The sequence below is a fragment of the Gracilinanus agilis genome, chromosome 2, assembly GCF_016433145.1.
Source record: "Gracilinanus agilis isolate LMUSP501 chromosome 2, AgileGrace, whole genome shotgun sequence".
In the NCBI taxonomy this organism is placed as follows: domain Eukaryota; kingdom Metazoa; phylum Chordata; class Mammalia; order Didelphimorphia; family Didelphidae; genus Gracilinanus; species Gracilinanus agilis.
This window is the reverse complement of record NC_058131.1, coordinates 544,348,529-544,369,135: the sequence shown is the minus strand read 5'-3', so window position 1 is coordinate 544,369,135 and position 20,607 is coordinate 544,348,529. Positions and strand designations below refer to the sequence as shown.

Here is a 20,607-nt window from a genome sequence, read left to right as displayed (position 1 = left end):
CACAACAACCTGGATTGAAACTCAAATTTTCCTGGTTCCATGTCTAGTATTTTATTCACTGAGACATCCAATTGCCTTGATTATGTTATACCAGATTACCTTAATCATTGCTTTATCAGAGAACTGGAAAAAAGAGTTACTGAAATTAGACTTCAATGGCGTTAAAAATATACATTAAAATATAACTTACCTGCTGCATATCTCTCAAGTCTTTTTTACTCATAAATGCAATTATTATTTTCATATCTTGAAATTCAGATATGTTAACTGATGGAGGAAACTAAAAGAGAAAATGTATTTTAAAAATCAGATGAATTAAAAAAATACTAAAAATCATTAAGTCAAAATGCTTTATAATTTGAATGCCACACTATTGTTTTGTTATTTCTTAATAGACATTAACAAAATTTTATGTAAATGATACTTTTCTTTGAAAAATGAAATAACAGAAAAGTAACTTCAAATTCTCTTGTGGCAAAGTTATTTATATCATATACAGTATTAATTTCAGCTTTTGACAAACTTTATAGTTAATGACTTTAGAGAAATGGGCATTAAATACAATAAAAACTACATTCCATATTATTATGGTACCTAAGAATTTTGTAATCCTCAAAAGTCTTTAGAGCCAAATATATTTTGTAATCATAAAAATTCTTAGGTACCAAAATAATATGGAGTATAACCTCTCCTGTATGAATACAATAGGAAATGAAAAAGCTTAGCAAAATCCTTTTACAAAGGAGAGAACTATTTGATATTTTCTGGACATGAGGTTGTACTTGAATGTTCAAAACAAAAGTACTGAAGCTATATGAATTCTTCCAATTTGATTATTAATCTATGCATACATTTTAACAATATAAACACCAAATTACTACATTAAAAAGGAAATAAGCTTATTAATCTCGGTTTATGTAAAATGTGCTTGAATCCATAGGTGTCGAAATAGATGGAGAAAGCTAGTGAAGGTCTTTGTTCACAAGGTACATTTAGAAAATCCCAGAAAATTAGCAAATTATTTGGGAGGATTAGAAGTTTCCGCAAAATGGCAGAAACAAACTAAGTACACACACTCTCAACATTTTCATACAATTTTAACAAAAAATGATAAATCCATTCAAAATAACTATAAAATACACAAACTACCTGGGAATACACACTCGAAATTTATAAAAATAAAAGTTCAAAATATTAGAAATGACAAGATTTAAATAAATGAAGAAATATTCACTAGTCATGGTTGGCCTGTACCAATATATTAAAAATAAATACTATTTTAAATTAATTCATAGATTAAAGGCTTTGTCAAGGAAATTACTAAGGAGACTCTTGTTTTTTAAAACTAGACAAACTAAATTCCTGGAGGAGGAAGAAAGAAGTCTAGAATCAAAAGACAAATCCTGTGGAAAAAAATATGACTGAAGGAACATATTACTAGACATGAAAGTATAAAGCAATAGTCATCATAACTATCAGTGGGATAGGCTAGATAAGCAAATAAAAAAATTCAAAGCAGTAGCTCAGGGTTTAAAAAACCCAATAACATAAATTACTAGGAAAATAATTTCTTTTTTTGTGGGGGAACTACTGGGAAAAATGGAAAGCAATTCATAGAAATTAAGTTTAGTTCATATCTCAAAATGTATGACCTGAATACAAAAGATTAAAAGACAAAAACAGAGAGTTCCTTTTAAAAAAAATTGAAGCTAGGGGAAGAATTATAAACCGAAGGATAAGGAATATTATAAAAGACAAAACAGACAATTTTGATTACATAAGATTTTAAAACTTCTGTATGAATAAAATAAGTGATGATGGAATAAGAAGAGAAACTTGAGACAGAAAAAAATCTTTGCACTCAACATCACTGATAACAGTTTCATATCCAAGATAAAGAGATTATATACAAATATATAATATATAGCAGAGGTGCTATGGAAAGAAAGATTTGTTAATATGCTATCAACTGATCTTGACATCAATTTTGAATTATATAGAAAAAAATAACTAAAGAGTTCACAACCTTTTCCAAACATAATCCCACTACATGCCTCAAATAAGTTAAAGACAGAAAGGTATATAATATATGGCAAAATATTCAGAGCAGATTGTCTATAGTAATAAAGAACTAATAAGTACTCAATACATGGGAAATAGCTTTAAAAATGATGATATATCATAGGATCATAGGATAAATATAATGAGAGTACTAATGTGTAGGAAGAAATGATGAATATGAACAATCCAGAGAAACAGGAAGATTTGATTGAACTGATGTAAAGGGAAAAAAGAAGAAACCATGAGAAAAAATATGCACAACTCTTATAACAATGTAAATGAATAGTTAAAGGAAGCTGAACTCTATACATCTCTCGTTGCATAGCAGAGAGGTAGAAGACCACTGGCTAAATACTGTATACACTGTCAGATGGAGTTATTTTGTCAGGCGACAATTTTTTTACTCAAACATTTTCTGACTCAATTTTTTTTTTGAAACCCTTACCTTCCATCTTAGAATCAAAAATATGTATTGGTTCCAAGGCAGAAGAGTGGTAAGGGTAGGCAATGAGGGTTAAGTGACTTGCCCAAGGTCACACAGCTGGGAAGTGTCTGAGGTCACATTTGAAACCAGGACCTCCTGTCTCTAGGCCTGGCTTTCAATCCATTGAGCCACCCAGCTGCCTCTTCAATTGTTTTTTATTCCATTAATTGTTCTGGTATGAGAAAATATCTGATCTGACGAGAAGAGGGTCTTCTAAAAATGAGAATGATGTAAAATTAAAAGATGTCAATAAAATGTATTTTAAAAAATGAAATACTGAGTTATAAAATACTCTATATAAATACTCATGCTTATATTAATTTTGCTTTATTTTATGATTATTTCCTAATATATCCCTCTTTTCTCCCCAACTAGAAAGCCATTACTTAAAACAAAAATGAAAGGAAAAAGGCAATTCAGCAAGATGAACCAACACATCAACTAAGTCTGACAGTATATATAATATTACACACCCAAAGCCTACCACCTTCCACAAAGAAGGGAGCAGGTAAGTTTTCATATCTCTTTTGGAGGCCAAAGTGATACAGCATTCACTAAAATGAGTCTTCTGCAAAAAGCCTTTCCTGGTTTTCCCAGGCCCAGTCACGGGAGCCTTTCCCTTAATTGGAATTTTCACACTTAGTATAAGTACATAGTAAGTGCTTAATAAATGCCAACTGATTGTTTTTTGTTCTTTAACCTAATGTTGCAGTAGTCATTTGTAGATATTGCTTTTCTGGTTTTGCTTTTTGCTTATTTTTTTAAAGGCCATGTATACTTACAAGTAAACTGCCATTAGCAATCAATAATGCTTTAGCACCTCCTCTCTGTGCAATCCTGGCTTTTTCCAGGAATTCGCAGGTGCCCCATGATACTGCAACTGCTTTGTTCTTTATTCCAGTGGAAGGAATGTCAGAAAAGTTGCAGAGGGGTGAGGTCAGGTTCTCCAAACTAAGTGAAGTCTGCAAATGTAAGAAATACTTTTAGTTTACATGGTAAGTATTACACCCATCCCTCCAAAAAGTCCTCCTTAACAAGAAACAAGTAGCATTTTGATACTTCAGTCTTGCAAATGAGATATATTATTTGATACTAATTCATTCTCATGGATAATTATAAGAAACTCCCAACCTGATGGTTCTACAGGCTCTAGCTTATTACAGCAAGGTAAATGAGAAAAGTAAAATCATTATCCGCCATTATTTAACTACCATAAATGGCTATTGATACCACATATTATAAAATCAAAGTTTTATCTCAGAATCTTCATTTTCATATAGATTATCTACTTACTGAATTTTCTAGTGTAGAGGGAAGAGCTTTCCAATATGGATTATATAGCATGCAGTAGTCCTTAGATGATAATGTTCCATTTCCATACGCATGTATGATTCCTTCCTGAGCAACTGTCTGAGAAAAAAAAATTCTACATGAACAATTTTGTTTAGTAATAACTCGAGATTTATTGAACAGTGTTTATATACAAGTTTAGCCTTTACATTACATAACCACATTTCCTTGAGAAAAGACTGTGAAGGGACTTGCTTATTTGTGGGATATTTTAAAACTATAAAAATAATCAACCAGTAAACATTTAGTAAGTGCCTATTATGTGCCAGGCACTGAGTTAAGTACTAAGGAATAAGAGGCAAAAAATATTGTTCCTGAATTGAGAGTTTACATTCATTCAACTACATACAAAACAAACTATATATAGGATAGACAAGAATTAAAAGCGGGAAAGCACTGGAATTATGAGGAATTAAGGAGGGTTTCCTGTAAAGAGACAGAGAAGAAAGAGCACTCCAGGGATAAGGGACAGTCAGAGAAAATTCTCAGAGCCAAGAGATGGATAATCAGATGGATTCATGCATAAACTGTTTTTTTATGACACACACACAATCTTTTATACAGATACATCTATACATGGTTTTGGTAAAATTCTGGAAAGATGACTCCAACTTCATTACTCCCAACACTTACTATATTTCACTTCCAACCATTTAAAAATTTTTGTTATCTTGTAGGCATTAAGTAAAACGTAATGGGAATATCTACCCTTCCACACTCCAATACCAATTACAGACACTAGGTACATCATCAGTTTTCATCTCAGTCTACAAAGTAGGGTAAATTGGAAAGAGGGGCAAAAGTTATTTGATGATTGGTCCTTGACCTTCCTATCATATTTATAGATGACTATTCTGTTATGTATTGTAAGAAACACAAAAGAAGTTTAAGAATTGTTCCCTACACTCGGGAAAATGCACACATCTTATAATTATGGCATCTCAGAGTTAGAAGGTTTGATTTGTAACTGACAGAGAATCCATCCTACCATACTGCCAACAAGTGATCATTAAATCTCTGAAGGTCTCAAGTGAAGTGAAGCATGCTATCTATAGGGGCAGCTTACTCCACTTTAGGAGAGCTCTAATTATTAATAAACTTTACATAACATTGAAATCAACCTCTGTGATTATCCATTGCTTCCAGCCCTCAGGTTTTAAGAAGATCAAAACTAATACCTCTACCTTTTGGGAGCCCTTCAAGCACATGAAGATGACTATATATCTATACATCCTGAATCTTTTAATCTCTAGGCTAAATGCTCAATTCCTTCAACCAATCTTCATATGTTATAACTGAGAGATCTTTCCCTATCTTACTAACTTTTCTCTAGATAACTTCCTCTTCAGCTTATCAAATGCTCTTTTTAAATGTGATGCCAGGATTTGCTGGGATAATTTTGGATGTGTCTCTCCAAATGTAGACTAAAACTGCACTGTGTGGGGGCAGCTGGGTAGCTCAGTGGATTGAGAGTCAGGCCTAGAGACGGGAGGTCCTAGGTTCAAATCTGGCCTCAGACACTTCCCAGCTGTGTGACCCTGGGCAAGTTACTTAACCCCCATTGCCTAGCCTTTACCATTTTTCTGCCTTGAAACCAATACACAGTATTGACTCTTAAGATAGAAGGTAAAGTTTTTTTTTTTTAACTGCATTGTCTGATTCATTTCACATTCTTGACACACATTGAGTTTGTCTGAAAAAGATGCCATCCAATCAAATCCCTGCCATCTTGGATTTGTTTTCTTTTCCTTTTTTCTCTAACAAATGAAGATATTATATTTATCCTTACTAAATTTATTCTTAATAGATTCAGCATCAAATTCTAGCCTATCAAATTGTTTTTCTATCATTTCATTGAATGTTCTCTCTCCTTCCCAGCTTAGTATTATTTGTAAAATTTTAAAGCATGACATTTATGCCTTTAACATTTTTAGCATTGACTTGGATAAATAGCACTGAGGCAAGAAGAGAACCCTAGAACACTGGCAGCCTCTCTCCCTAGTGGCATCAATATATTAATAATGACTATGCTTTGGGGCCAGTTGTTCAATTGATCCTGAATTCACTTAACCATACTTCTTTCTAGTTTATTTCTCACCATCTTTTCCACAAGAATGGCATGGCTTTATCAGACACTTTGTTAACATCCAGGTAAACTACAGCTACAACACTCCCCTTATCTAAAGTGGCCTGTTGTGATGAGGCTATGCTGGGGTCTCTTTTTGTAGATATTCCATTCCTTTAATGATTTGTTCCAGATTTTTTGTCAGGAACCTGAGAAAATTAGTTCTGTAGTTTTATATCACCTCTCCTATCTCCTGCAAGCTTTCCAAGTTTACTGATAGTGTATTATCAATTATATTTGTCAGTTCTATCAACTGGTTAATCAGTTTATCTGATGACTTGAACTCATAAGGGCAGCTTTAACTTTGCTACCAAGTCACTATTAGCTATTTTCATTTTGTCCTTTCCAGTCCAAAGATAATTATCCTTGGCAGAGAAAATAGAAACAAAGTAGGAGTAGGAGCAGTACCAGATATTAAGCTATACTATAAAGCAGCGGTCATCAAAACAATATGATACTGGCTAAGAGACAGAAGGGAGGATCAGAGGAATAGACTTGGGGTAAGTGACGTCAGCAAGACAGTCTATGATAAACCCAAAGAACCCAACTTTTGGGACAAAAATCCACAATTTGACAACAACTGTTGGGAAAATTGGAAAACAATATGGGAGAGATTAGGTTTAGATCAACATCTCACATCCTACACCAAGATAAATTCAGAATGGGTGAATGATTTGAATATAAAGAAGGAAACTATAAGTAAATTAGGTGAACACAGAATAGTATACTTGTCAGATCTCTGGGAAGGGAAAGATTTTAAAACCAAGCAAGAATTAGAAAAAATTACAAAATGTAAAATAAATAATTTCGATTACATTAAATTAAAAAGGTTTTGTACAAAAACAATGCAACTAAAATGAGAAGAGAAACAACAAATTGGGAAAAATATAATAAAAAACTCTGACAAAGGTCTAATTACTCAAATATACAAGAAGCTAAATCAATTGTACAAAAAAATCAAGCCATTCTCCAATCAATAAATTGACAAGGGACATGAATAGGCAATTTTCAGATAAGGAAACCAAAACTATCAATAAGCACACGAGAAAGTGTTCTAATCTCTAATAATTAGAGAAATGCAAATCAAAACAACTCTGAGGTATCACCTCACACCTAGCAGATTGGCTAAAATGAGAGAAGGGGAGAACAATGAATGTTGGAGGGGATGTGACAAAATTGGGACATTAATGCACTGCTGGTGGAGTTGTGAACTGATCCAACCATTCTGGAAGGCAATTTGGAACTATTCCCAAAGAGCAATAAAAGAATGCCTGCCCTTTGATCCAGCTATACCATTGCTGGGATTGTACCCCAAAGAGATCATAGATAAACAGACTTGTACAAAAATATTTATAGCTGTGCTCTTTGTGGTGGCAAAAAACTGGAAAGCAAGGGTATGCCCTTCAATTGGGGAATGGCTGAACAAATTGTGGTATTGGCGATGGAATACTATTGTGCTCAAAGGAATAATAAACTGGAGGAATTCCATGTGAACTGGAAAGACTTCCAGGAATTGATGCAGAGTGAAAGGAGCAGAGCCAGAAGAACACTGTACACAGAGACTGATACACTGTGGTAAAATCGAATGTAATGGACTTCTGTACTAGCAGCAGTGCAATGACCCAAGACAATTCTGAGGGATTTATGGAAAAGAATACTACCCACATTCAGAGGAAGAACTACAGGAGTGGAAACACAGAAGAAAAACAACCACCTGAACACTTGGGTTGATGAGGACATGATTGGGGATGTAGAACTGAAAAGACCACACCAATGTAACTATCAATAATATGTAAATAAGTCTTGACTGACCACACATGTTAAAACTAGTGGAAATGTGAGTTAGCTACAGGGGGTGGGGGGTGTTGAGGGGGTGAAGGGTAAAGTAAAAACATGAATTATGTAACCGTGGAAAATTTTTCTAAAAATAAAAAATTAAAAAAAAAAAGAGAAAAAAATTACAAAATGTAAAATAAATAATTTCGATTACATTAAAGTTTTTGTACAAACAAAAACAATGCAACTAAAATGAGAAGGGAAACAACAAATTGGGAAAAATCTATAATAAAAAACTCTGACAAAGGTCTAATTACTCAAATATACAAGAAGCTAAATCAATTGTACAAAAAAATCAAGCCATTCTCCAATCAATAAATTGGCAAGGGACATGAATAGGCAATTTTCAGATAAGGAAATCAAAACTATCAATAAGCACGTGAGAAAGTGTTCTAATCTCTAATAATTAGAGAAATGCAAATCAAAACAACTCTGAGGTATCACCTCATACCCAGCAGACTGGCTAAAATGACAGCAGGGGAAAGTAAGGAATGTTGGAGGGGATTAAAGAGTTAAACAGTTCTGTCTTCCTTCCATCATCTGCTATCATCTCAGCCACCCCAAGGGACAATCATTTCCCCTTTAAAAAAAAAATCTTCTACTTGACTCCCATTGCCTACCCTTACAACTCTTGCACTTTGGAACCAATACACAGTATTGACTCCAAGACAGAAGGTAAGGGTTTTAAAAAAAAATCTTCTTTTGTTCAATATAGAAGCCTTTTTCTTTTCTTTAGCATCCTACACAATTCTCATTTCATTCTGAGCTTAAGCATTTCTGAAACAATTCATACAGGATAGTGCCTCACTTCTGTATTCACCTTCCTTTACCCTTGAATCCCATATTTGATGTCATTTTAATATTGAAATTAGTCTGAGTTCCCTAGGTATTCACATTTATGTCTTTAGACAACTTTTTTCCCTCTTCATCAGAATTACCTTTCTGTTCCCAGAATTTCATTATGAGAGCTTTTATCCCTCTTGAGCTTATTTCTTCGCTTATAAAATTCAAGGCAATGGGATCCTTTTTCTTGATTCTCTGAAATATTCTTCTCTAAATCTACAGTACATATTGGACTATGCTGGGTTATTCTTTCCTTCTCTATCAAAGATTAAAAAATAAAGTGTTTATTTCCCTCAAAGTGGAAAAATTACTGGAGTGGAAACCTGGGTTCAAATTCTACCCCAGACACTAGCCGTTTGTTACATGTACCACCTATCTTACTGGACCCTTATAAAGAAAGTATTTTGAAAATTTTAATGCATCATATAAATAGTGGCTGTTTCTCAATATAGTGGACAGAGAACTGGACTTGGATTCATAAGACCTTAGGTTGAATCCTATCTCAGATACTAGCTAACCACCCCCTTAGGGAGCTGTGAGCAGGACTTTTAAAGGTTAAACCACAAATAAGTATGGGCACGCTGGTGATCAGTTCAGGGAAGACATAGGTTGTCCAAGTACAAGAAGGGATTAAGAGTTAACATCAGCTGAAGAGGAATGGGGCAGGACGTCCTTAGGGTTCCTTCATTAGAATTTCCAATTGGGCATTGTCTGTTCAACTGATTTCATTAGGGCTTCCAGGAGTTCTGGAATGGTGGCCCTCTGCTGCAGCATCTGCAGGGATGGGATACATTCCTTACAATCACACTCTACATTATTACTATTTAAGTATTTTAAATACCCACAGTTAACATCTTTTTTTTTCTCAGTCTTCCTTTAGTAATTATCATACATTGATAACTTGGTCCTCAATGAGTAAGGCTTCAGAAGATTAGTTTGTTTAGATTGTACCAAAGAACAGAACAGAATTTGGATTTCTTGACTTTGACTTAAAATATAGGAATAATGAATTTGTGACTAGAGATAAGAGTATACCTAACAAGAGTTGGTAAAAATATATTTTCGTAGAATCTTAGAAATATGGCTTTAAGCCAAAAAAAAAAAAAAAAGTGTATGTGTGTGTGTGTGTGTGTGTGTGTGTGTGTGTGTAGATAGAGAAAAGTACACATGTATATTCACCAATCTAGATGCCATAGAGGATACCATGTAGGAAGAAAAAGAACAATAAAGGTTCCTAGTAATTCACAGAAGGTGAATTCAAGAAAGAAGCTAGCATATCTATACCCTATATTATATAACTAAAGGACATGAGGTATAAAGATAAACTGGGAGCATGGTTAATTTACCTGGCATTTAATTCACAAACTTTCATTAAATGTTTTCTATATGCAAGGCTGTGTTTTAGGCACTGGAGACACAAAGGTGGATGCAAGAACCCTGCTTTCAAGCTTTCAGTTTAATGAGGGGAAGTACATATATACAAATAACTATGATAGAAAAAAGAGTGTGAAAAGTACAAAAAAGTCTATAGAAAAGTGTTTAGAAAATGTAGGAGGAAGAAATCACTTACTTAATAAGCTGGAGGCAGAGAAAGGTTAAGTAACAGGGCAAGGATTCATGGAGATGGCACTTGAGTTGTTCCCTAAAGAGTAATATTGCAATAGATAAATGGTGATGGGGAGATGAGTATCCATTTGGTATTTTGGAAGGTGATGAAAAGGGGTAAATCAATGAGGAATATTCTAGGTAGGCTGGAATTAAGAGTATACAAGGGGGAAGGGGAGGAGGTTATACTAAGGAGAATAGTAAGAGATAAGGTGAGAAAGATAGGTTGGAGCTAGCATGTAAAGGACCTTAAATCCTTGGGTCAGGAGCTTACATTATTCCATGTAGGCATTAGAAAGTCACTGAATATTTAATGGAAGAGTGGCATGGTGACATGTTCAGAGTGGTACATTAGGAAGATTATTTAGGTAATGATGTGAAAAATCATAGGTCTTTGGGCAGAAAGGCACCTTAGAGATCTTCTCCAAGTCTTTCATTTTACTGAGGCTCAGAAGAGTTAAAATGACTTGATGAAAATCACATGACTAGTTTGAGGCAATGGTAGTTAAACCTAGCCTCCCTGATTTTCTGTGCTGCACTCTGACCATTAGATCAAGAACAGACTGAAAATAAGATTAGCCTAGAAGCAAAAAAGATACCTGTTGGGATGGCAGTAATGTAGTATATAGGAAAGCACATCCACAACACACACACACACACACACACAAACACACACAGATAATAAGGGCCTCAACTAAAGTGGTTACAGTGCAAAAAAAAGAGGGTAGATTAAGAGTTATAATGAAGATAGAATGAATGAAAATTGTATTTATTAAGTACTTAGTATGTACAAAGCCTTGTACTAAGTGGTCCACAGCATTTGATGAAGAGAGATTAAGAAAGAGATTAAGAAAAAAAAGAAAAAAACACAATTTCACTTTCAGACATCCAAATTTCCTCTAAAATATACTAATTTCTATGAGTAAATTCATGGATGACAAGGCCACAATGAGCTGTAGGAATTAAACTGTAAAGTTTTCTTTAAAAATTGCTTTTTATTTAATGTGCTCATTAAATATTAGGGCTGAAATGGACCTCAGAGACTATCTAGTTTATCCTCTCATTTTCTCAGAGAAAGAAACTAAAAACTAAAAACTGACTAGCCTAATTTTTTCATATCTGGCTAGTGAAAAGACCAGGACAAGAACTCTTTTCCTCTATTGTCTTAAATATATCCCATTGCAGTGCCCCAAGTATACCTGAATGTTTCCTTGACACTGTCTTTCTTTAATTGCATATCCTCATTCTCTCCTCACTTAATTAATTCTTAGATTTGCTGACTATACAGACCATTCACAATTTTATAGACTTTGGACCTATGATTTTCTCAGTCTTGATCTTTTCAGACTTAAGAGTTCTACTATTTTTATGACTATCCTCATAATCTTCTATAGCTTTAATCATATTAATCTCCACTAACTAATCCTATTTTATTTTTGGTGTGGTGAGGTTGCATGAGAAGAATCATGATTTTTGTATAAGGGTAATGTTTTTTTATTTGTAATATCATTCTTGGCAATGGTCATTATTTTCTTGGTTGTTTTGATTACAGCAATGCCTTGGGTTGACCTCTTCAGGGATCAGTCTTCAATGATTCTTGAGTCTTTTAGGAATAGCTTCTAGCCTTTGGAACTTGTGTCAATTCCTTTTAGACTTTAGATGTGGGGCAGCTAGGTAACACAGTAGATAGAGTGCCAGGCCTGGAGTCAGGATGGAATCAAGATGCCTTGATTTCAAACTGACCTTAGACTCTTCCTAGGTGTGTGATTCTGTGTGACTTGATCGCTCAGCCCTTGTTGCTTTTTTGCCTTAGAATGAATACTAAGACCGAAAGTAAGAATTTTTTAAAAAAAGTTTTAGATATCAGATATTTATCAGAATTGTTCATCACAAAGAGTTCTTAGAAAACATTAAAAAAATCATTCAAGAAGCATTTTTGTCATAAAAAATTTCTTGAACTCAACCGATCCAAAACTGAACTAATTTTCATTCAGAAATTCATCCCTTATTTCTTCAGAGAATTTTAATCTAATTTCTTTATTCCTACTGGGGCTGGAACCATCCTTCCAAGCTTAGACTCATCCTCACCTTTTCCCTTTCTCTATATATCTAATCAGTCCTGTAGATTCTACCTCCATTACAGCTCTAACAACAGTCCTTTATTTCCATTCACAGGACCATTACTTTAGTTCAGATTAAGGCTTTTTGCCTATAGTTTTACAATAGCTTACTAATTAGTCTCTCTCCTTCCAAACTCTTTTATTTTTAATCTGTGCTTTACATAGTTACCAAAATAATCTTCCTACTGCATAGGTCAGACCAAGTTACATCTCCTCTTCCCAATGCCTACTTACTCTGCCCAGGCTTCACTGCCACTACAATAAAATACAAACTTCCAAATTTAGCAATTGAAAGCCTATAAAATCTGGTTCCTACCTACATTTTCAGACTTCAAACAATTCAAGATCTTAGCCCCACTTGTCTACTTTCTCTATTTTGAACACCACATTCTATTTCCATACCTTTGCACAAGCTGACTTCCAAGTTAGGTATGTCTCCCTTCTCCCCAGACTTTTTTAAAAAACTGGCTATCAACAAATACTCGAAGGCAGGGACTGTCCTACTTTTGTAATTGTATTCTCAGAGCCTAACAATATCTCATCATATAATGGGTTTCTAATGCTTGATTCTTGCCATCTTTTAGTGCCCATCTTGAAACTTGCATACATTTAATAATGTACAAAATGTTGTTCTCCACAAGCAGAATATCAATTTCCTGAAGGCCGAGACTGTTTGGCTCTTGTTTTTGTATCCTCACTGACCTGTAATTCCTAACTGCCTAATAAATGCTTGCTGGATTTAATTTATTGGTTCACAACTAATAGGTCAGAAGGCTTCCATTTTTTAAGAATAGTTTAGGTATCTTTTCTCTCCATGAATTATCTTGAGTTTATGGTTCCTTCCAGACGATGTTATAGCTTACACCTCAGTAAACTTCAGTATCTCCCTATCACTTCCAGAATCTAAAGGCAAAATACAGTAGAGTTTCCTTTATTTAGGGGCTGATACATTCCCAAAATCTACACATGAAACTGGGGATATAAATGAACATTTACTGATCCCCTATATATGTGTTCTTTCTCCCCATTCCTGTTCCTCAGTTGGATGCTCCAGGCCCTCCCACCCCCAAAGACAAAACAAAAACTCATAAAAAGCAAAAGTGAAAAAAAAAAAAGCAAAACAAGGTGAAAGCAGAAGAGCCCACCAGAACCTTGGGGTAGATACTTGAATAACTAAACCTTGAAAAGGGGGGTTGTACTGTACTCAGGTGTTTGGAAGTCCTTCAAAGCCTGCCCTTCCTTTTCCAGTCTTAATCCCCACCCCAATCCCCTACATGGTGTGCAATCCAATCCAGAGACACTGAAATTCTTTATTGTCCAAGAATACTCTCCTTTCTTATCTCCAACTTCCTTTAAGTCCCAGATAAAATTCAAAGGTCTCTAAAGGAAGTCTTTTCTGATCTTTCTTAATTCTAATGCTTTCTCTCCATAGAGTATTTCCAATTTATCCTCTATTTAGCTTGTTTGTACATAGTTATTTGCATATTGTCTCCTCTATTGGACTATGAGATCCTCAAGAACACAACAGTGTTGAGCACAGTGCCTGGTATATAACAGGCACTTAAAAAATATTTATTGACCAACTAACTTCAAAGGATCATAGATTTAGAGCTGGAAGACCCACATATTTTACAGATAAGAAGACTGAGGTCCAATGAGTTAAATAACTTGCCCAAGATCACTCAAACAGTAAGCATCAGAGGTGAACTTCAGACTTTTTAAGCTTCCCCCTTGCTCATGATGAAATTGTTGTTCAATTGTATCTTGACTTAGGTGTCCTTAGAGACACTGTCCATAGGGTTTTAAAGATAATGGACTGGTTTGTTATTTCCTTCTCTAGTGTGTCCCCATTTTACAGACAAGGAACTGAGGCAAATGGACATTAGGTGGCTTGCCCAGGTCCTACAGGTACTAAGTTTCTGAGACTAGATTTGAACACAGATTTTCCTGACTCCAGGCCTGGTGCTCTATCTATTGCACCTCCTAGCTGCCCCTATCACCATGAAACAGACCATTATTCTTCTCACTTGGCTTTCAAGACTTTATAGCCATTCGCTTTTTTTTTCTATTCAGAAGAATAAAATGTCATTTGCAAACATGAACATTTTCCTATCAATCCTTCCTGGAATCTTTTATAAAAGTGTAAAGATTGGTTTTAGCCTATATCTCTGAAAAGTACAACGATTTACATTTATCCATCCAGAGTAGGCCCTGCTTATCTAGACTATCATTTCCAGTCTTTAAAAAATTTCCCTATTCAGGACAATAATCTTCATTTCGAATTTTGAAGGAACTAAAAAGTTTAGGATAGTCTCTGTATAGAATCTCCTCAAGGGATTTCTAAAAGCTTACACAGGTTTATCTATATTGGCCACAGGCCTATAACCTTCACTCGTATGCCTATTTAATTCTCAACTGCAGGATCATCCCTACTTCATAATAGAGAAGACCTTAAGCAGAAAAGCCTTTGAAGAGCTTCATGCTGAACACTGAGCCAGTTTTCCTATAGGTCCTATTATGACATTATTGATTCTATCTGGCACAGAAGCAGAGTCTCTGACCTCGTCACTGTCAACAAACATTTTATTAAGTACTTGCTATGAGCTAGGTCCTATGCTAAACCCTAGGAATATAAAGTAAAAACACAATCCCCATCCTCAAGAAACTCACATCTTATTGGGGAGACAACAGGCAAATAATTATGTACATACAAGACACATTCAGCATAAATAATCTCAGTGCTGCAGTCCAATAATTTACTACTGATTTTCATTTCTTGTGCCCAAGTTCCATCTGCTATCCATTTTCTTGACCAATTTGGATCTCTCTCAGTTGCCAAACCTTTTAACTCATTGGATGAACAACTTGAATCCTAGACCCCTTGTTGTTAGTTCTATTGCACAATACTTTCTGGGTTTTAGTTTAATTTGTTTTTTTTTAAATGCCTGTCATATGTCTTCTATAGTTACTGTACAGATCAGATAAGCTCATCTATTCACAGTACAAAAGAGAAAGTATGGCTAATAGTTTAGTGAAGGACTAGGGTGGACTCTGCAGCATCTGTTACATCAACTCACTCATAGCTTAGGAGGTAAGATGGTAGAATACAGAAATAATAACAACAAGATCAACATCTAGCATTTACCACAGAGTACTTTAGAATTTACAAAGTACCTTTCATTTGTTGTCTTATTTGATCAATGAGAGGAAGATATGAAATGGGAAAGATAGTAAATAGGCATTTCAGGAATAAGGGCAAATAAAGATTTCAAATGGGATTGGGGAAAAGGAGTGAAGAAGGAAAACAAAATGACTTGGGATCAACAAGAAATGTAGTATGAACATAGAGAACCATAGAAAGATTATATAATCTGATGCAGAGTCAAGAAAGCAATATAGACAATAACTATAATGATATAAATTGAAAGAACACCGCAAAACAATCAAAAGTGAATGTTGCAAAATTAAATAAAAAACATAGCTCCAAACAGAGATAGAAAATACATCCAACCCTACTTTTTGTAGAGATGGGAGGTCTATGGATATGGTGCATTACTTATATTTTCAGATTTTTCTGATATAGTGCTCAATTTTACTGTTTCTTCTCTTCATTTTTTCTTTAAAACAATTTTAAAAAATGAGATGGTCCTCTGGGAGAGGGGGAAATTTAGGTGAAGTAAAAAAAAAATCTCAAAAAGGTATCTATAACAACATATTTTTAAAACAAAGTACTTCCTAGTTGTGTGACCCTGGCGGGCACAGAAGAAAAGAAGAAGCTACCATCTGTTCCAGAATCCCTTCTGAAAAAGTGAAAGGCCTTTGCAATACTGAAGGCCAAACACTTGAAGAAGAAGATGGCTATAAAAAAGCTTCGAAAGATACGGAGAAAAGTAATCTATGAAAAAGCTAAAGCCTATCACAAGGAGTATAGACAGATGTACAGAAGTGAAATCCGGCTGGCTAGAATGGCACAAAAGGGGTCAAAAGAGGAGTCTCAGATTTTTATCTATTCTCTTATTGGCTTCCCACATGACCCTAGGTCACTTAACCCCCATTGCCTGCTAGCCCTTACTGCTCTTCTGCCTTAGAACCAACAGGTAGCATTGATTTTAAGCTTAAAGTTAAGGGTTTAAAATAAAAAAGCACACAGCAAACACAAAGCAGGGAGAAAATGGTACCTGCTGGGCAAAGACTCGTAGAATGAATGTGCTTCAAAGAACCACTTTGTTTGAATTTCATAGTGGATAGGCGCCTGGACCTGAAGTTGGGAAGACCTGTATTCAAATTTGGCTTCAGACACTTCTTAGCTGTGTGATCCTAGGCAAGACACTTAACTTCTGTTTGCCTCAGTTTCCTCAACTGTAAAACAGGGCTAATATTAAAACCTATCTCTTAGGGTTTTTGTGAGGATCCAATGAGATAATTTGTAAAAAGTCCTTAGTATAGTGTCTAGGTAGGTTCTATATAAATGCTAATCTCCTTCCCTTACTTTCCCCTCCTTTTATAGAATAAGAACAAAGAGAGGGCAGAATTTCTAGGGGAAGTAAAAGGAAAAAGTTAATGTGAAGGACAAGAAACTTATTGAAGAAATATAATAAGGGGGAAAAAAACCTACAAAGCACAAGAATACAGGAAGGAGTTCAAGAGAAAGGCAATAGAGAGCTTAAGAGGAGAAATAAAGGTATCAAAGGTAGGGAAGAAAGGAGAAATTTCAAATAAATCATAAAGGTCTAATTGAAACCAAGCAAATATAGTGAAAAGCATAAAAAACTAGAAATACATAAGAGGATGGAAAATAAGATATGCAGCCTATTGGGTTCTGAGGCACAAGTAGCAAAATGGGAAGGAAAACTGAATTCAAATGTTTTATAGGAAATTGAGTTAAGAGTGTTTTGGGAGGCTGTGTTAGGAACAACTGTAAATATATTTTATTCTTTAAAAAGATATTCTAAATAAATTTTCAAAATGCCCATCGGGATTACATGAAATGGTATAAAATACTGTAAAAGGTATCAAGAACTAAAGAAAACAGGGAAATCACATATTTTCCAGGTACTTTTTAACTATACCAGTGTTCAAGAACTTAGTCTCCCTCACTAAATTGTCAGCTTCTCAAAGACTATATGTATAAACATATGCATGTATGTATATATATATATATATGTATGCACTCACTAATGATCCTAAAGAATAAAAATAAAAACCCACATACCAATATTCTTCTAGTAGTCTTTTTATGTTTTCAAATAATGGAACGTTACAGTCTCCAAAGAATTAAACTTAAGTAGCATATAAAAGAGAATTGAGAGGGACATCAGGGATGTGAGTAGGTTGCAATAACATTTGGAACATAATTCAAAAATTAGAGAGAAAGGGATGTCATGGGGAAACAAATGTTAGAAAAAAAATTAGCTGATAACTTTGTGATTATGAATATCTCTGGAGAGTCTGAGTACCCTCAAGATAAAAAGAAAGGGAGGAGGTCACTAGCACTTTGGATGCACCAAACAGTTGTGGAACTTACTGCCAGACAAGAATTACATTGGATGGGTCAGTAGATATGGGTTGTGATCTGCACCATTAAAAGGACCATTCAAATCAATAAGATCATAGATCCATTTTAGTATCCCCCCCCCCAAGACTTTAAGATAGTTCATTTCATTTATATTTCCTGTACAGCACAGAATACTTACAAGGATAAAGTGGTAAAATTTAATTTATCTATTAATGATGAATCTTTACTGCAATAGACTCTTAAACATAAATATAACCTTTCCCAGGTGTTTGCTAGACCAAGCATGATCAATATGGATTTGGTATTTTAAAAATTCGTAAAACAGTATCCAGGAAAAAAGTTTTCTCCAAGATTGCATTTACTAGTATATTTAAATGCCAATCTAAAGAAGGTTGGTTTAGATATCCTTTCTTCCTAGCTTTAAATCTACTATAACCACATACTCTATTTAAAGTTACACTGCTGTAAACTTCTTAAACGTCAAGGTGAAACTCGAAACTATAAAACAAAAGTGAAATCATTCTACTAGCTTCGTGACAATTTCAAGTTTGAGCTGAAGCTCCACGCTGTGATTTGGTTTCCTTTAAGTTATACAAAAGGGGAAGTGCCCGAAATGAATCGGTAGAGCCCTCAGAACAGTCGAATACACCTCTTCAATGTTAATTTACGAAGAGGAATCCTCCCCACCCCCAAGTCTCCATTAATACAACTAAAGCTCAATGTGTGTGGAAGTTAAAAGACTGGGAATGCCACACTGTTGGGGCAGGGTGGAGGGATGATATTAAAGTTATTCCCAGAAGGGCAAGTCTTCACAATCCAGAGGGTAATAAATCACTGCTTGAAATAACTCAGAGAAGAACTGGAGTGGAAAGCAAGAATCAGGGGAACTGGGGGGTGGGGGGTGGGGGGAGGTGGATGGGAGGGAAGGGAAGCTCCATCTACACCTTACCCGAGGAATAAGGCATTCCAGGGGACAGCAAGTAAAGAAGTGGCATAACACTGGCGGAAAGTGGAGAGCGAAGAGAGGAGGATGGGGGAATAAGAGATGGAGCAGAATATAAGGAGAGAGGAGGCGGATGAAGGGAGGTAGGAGAATGGGGAAGGCGGATAGAAGGGAGGGGAGAAGAGGGATAGAGTAGAGTGCGGGAAAGAGAATCTGGGGAGGAGGGGAATGCATGGCAGGATGGGCGGAGGGGAAGACGGGAAGAGGGGGAGGAGGGAAGGAAGGGAAACCTAGGGATATCCTCAGCCACGCCCTAGGGCTCGGCTCGGGGAGGCCCAAATGGGAGGGAGCCAGACCTCCGAGGCTGCCCCCGACCACACTGGACGCCCCGCCCGCTGCCCCAGCAGCCGCTCCCTTACCATAGGTAGCAGAAAGCCCCAAATCAGGGCGATTGCGGCCGGGAGCAGCCGCCTCTTCGTCCCCATCCTCCTCAACCCCTAGAGCGCCTGTTCCAGAAACCCTGGCTGCCACTCGGACCCGGCGAGGAGGAGGTTCGCTCCTGCCTGGTCCACTTCACTTCCTTCCGGCTCGAACCCGGGCGGGTGCTTTCGGCCGGGGCGCCAGCCGTGGAGCCAAGCTCGACTTCCGCCCCGACGTGTCCAGCGGGGGCGGGGCGGGGGTGGATGGGGGGACGAGAGGAAAGTCCCCACGCGTGGCTACGCCTTGTGGGCGTCCCCCAGCGGGAATGGGCGTGTCTTGGAGGGGGTGGGTGGGGCTGTGAGTTTTATCCCGCCCCTAGCCTTTCACCTCGGCTCCCCTTTTGGACAGCTTTGCACTCTTCATATCTCTCTGTGTGTCTGTGTGTGTCTGTGTGTGCTGGCTGTGCTGGCTGTGTGAACTTGACCAAGTCACTTTCTGGCTCTGACCACTTTCCTCAGCTGTCAAATGAGAATACTAATATTCTTACTAGACAATATATAGTTCCTATATAGTTATTTGCTTGTGATCTTGAAAGCAAGGACTGTTATCTCCCCTTTTCTTTGCATCCCCACTGCTTAGCTCAGTGCCTGGCATAACAGACACTTAATAAATGTTAGTTGGCTAGTGTCTGAAGTGGGATCTGAGTTTAGCAATTTCCATTTCACTAAAGCACACAGTTCACTGGCTTATTGTTAAGTATCAAAGGAGAAGGAACCTAAAGAAGCTTTAATGTTTTTCAACATACGGATTGTTATTGTGACTCTCTGTGTGATATTGAACAAGACACTCATTTTGAACCTCAGTTTCCTCCTCATTTGAAAAATGGGGACAATATACAAGAGTCACCTCTACCCCTGAAACTGGCTGGGAGTGTAATAAGAAGGTGTTGTTTAATGGGAGCTCATCCGGTTGCTGAGGCTGGAACCTAAAGAATATCAGTACTAAGAGATCTGTGGTGGGGAGGGGTCACCATTTATTCAATCTCCCAACCCCCTAGGATGCACAGTGGATAGAGCTAAGTTTAAAGTCAGTTCAAATTTGATCTCGGACACTATGTGACTCTGGGTATTTCATCTTAATTTCTTCAATGGCAAAATGGGGATAATAATAGAACCTACATCATAGGGTCATTGTGAAGATCAAATGAGGTAATATTTGTAAAGTGCTTAGCACAGTGCCTGGCACATAGCAGGCACTATATAAATGCTGCTGCTGCTCTTGTTAATGGGCAATTGTGCTAGGAGA

At 36.3% G+C, this 20,607-nt stretch overlaps 1 protein-coding gene across 2 annotated transcripts in view; it reads right to left on the bottom strand.

The window, feature by feature from the left end:
- The window catches only part of SPPL2A (signal peptide peptidase like 2A), a 55,887-nt gene extending 36,434 nt beyond the window's left edge, over positions 1-19,453 (bottom strand). For both annotated transcript variants that reach the window (XM_044665168.1, XM_044665169.1), the window contains exons 1-4: positions 19,302-19,453; positions 3,839-3,955; positions 3,328-3,507; positions 191-280 (exon numbers count right to left, since the gene is read on the bottom strand). In XM_044665168.1, coding sequence (XP_044521103.1) covers positions 191-280; positions 3,328-3,507; positions 3,839-3,955; positions 19,302-19,367 — 453 coding nt within the window. In that variant the 5' untranslated portion in view covers positions 19,368-19,453. The remainder of the gene's footprint in view (positions 1-190; positions 281-3,327; positions 3,508-3,838; positions 3,956-19,301) is intronic.
- Positions 19,454-20,607: the final 1,154 nt, after the last annotated feature.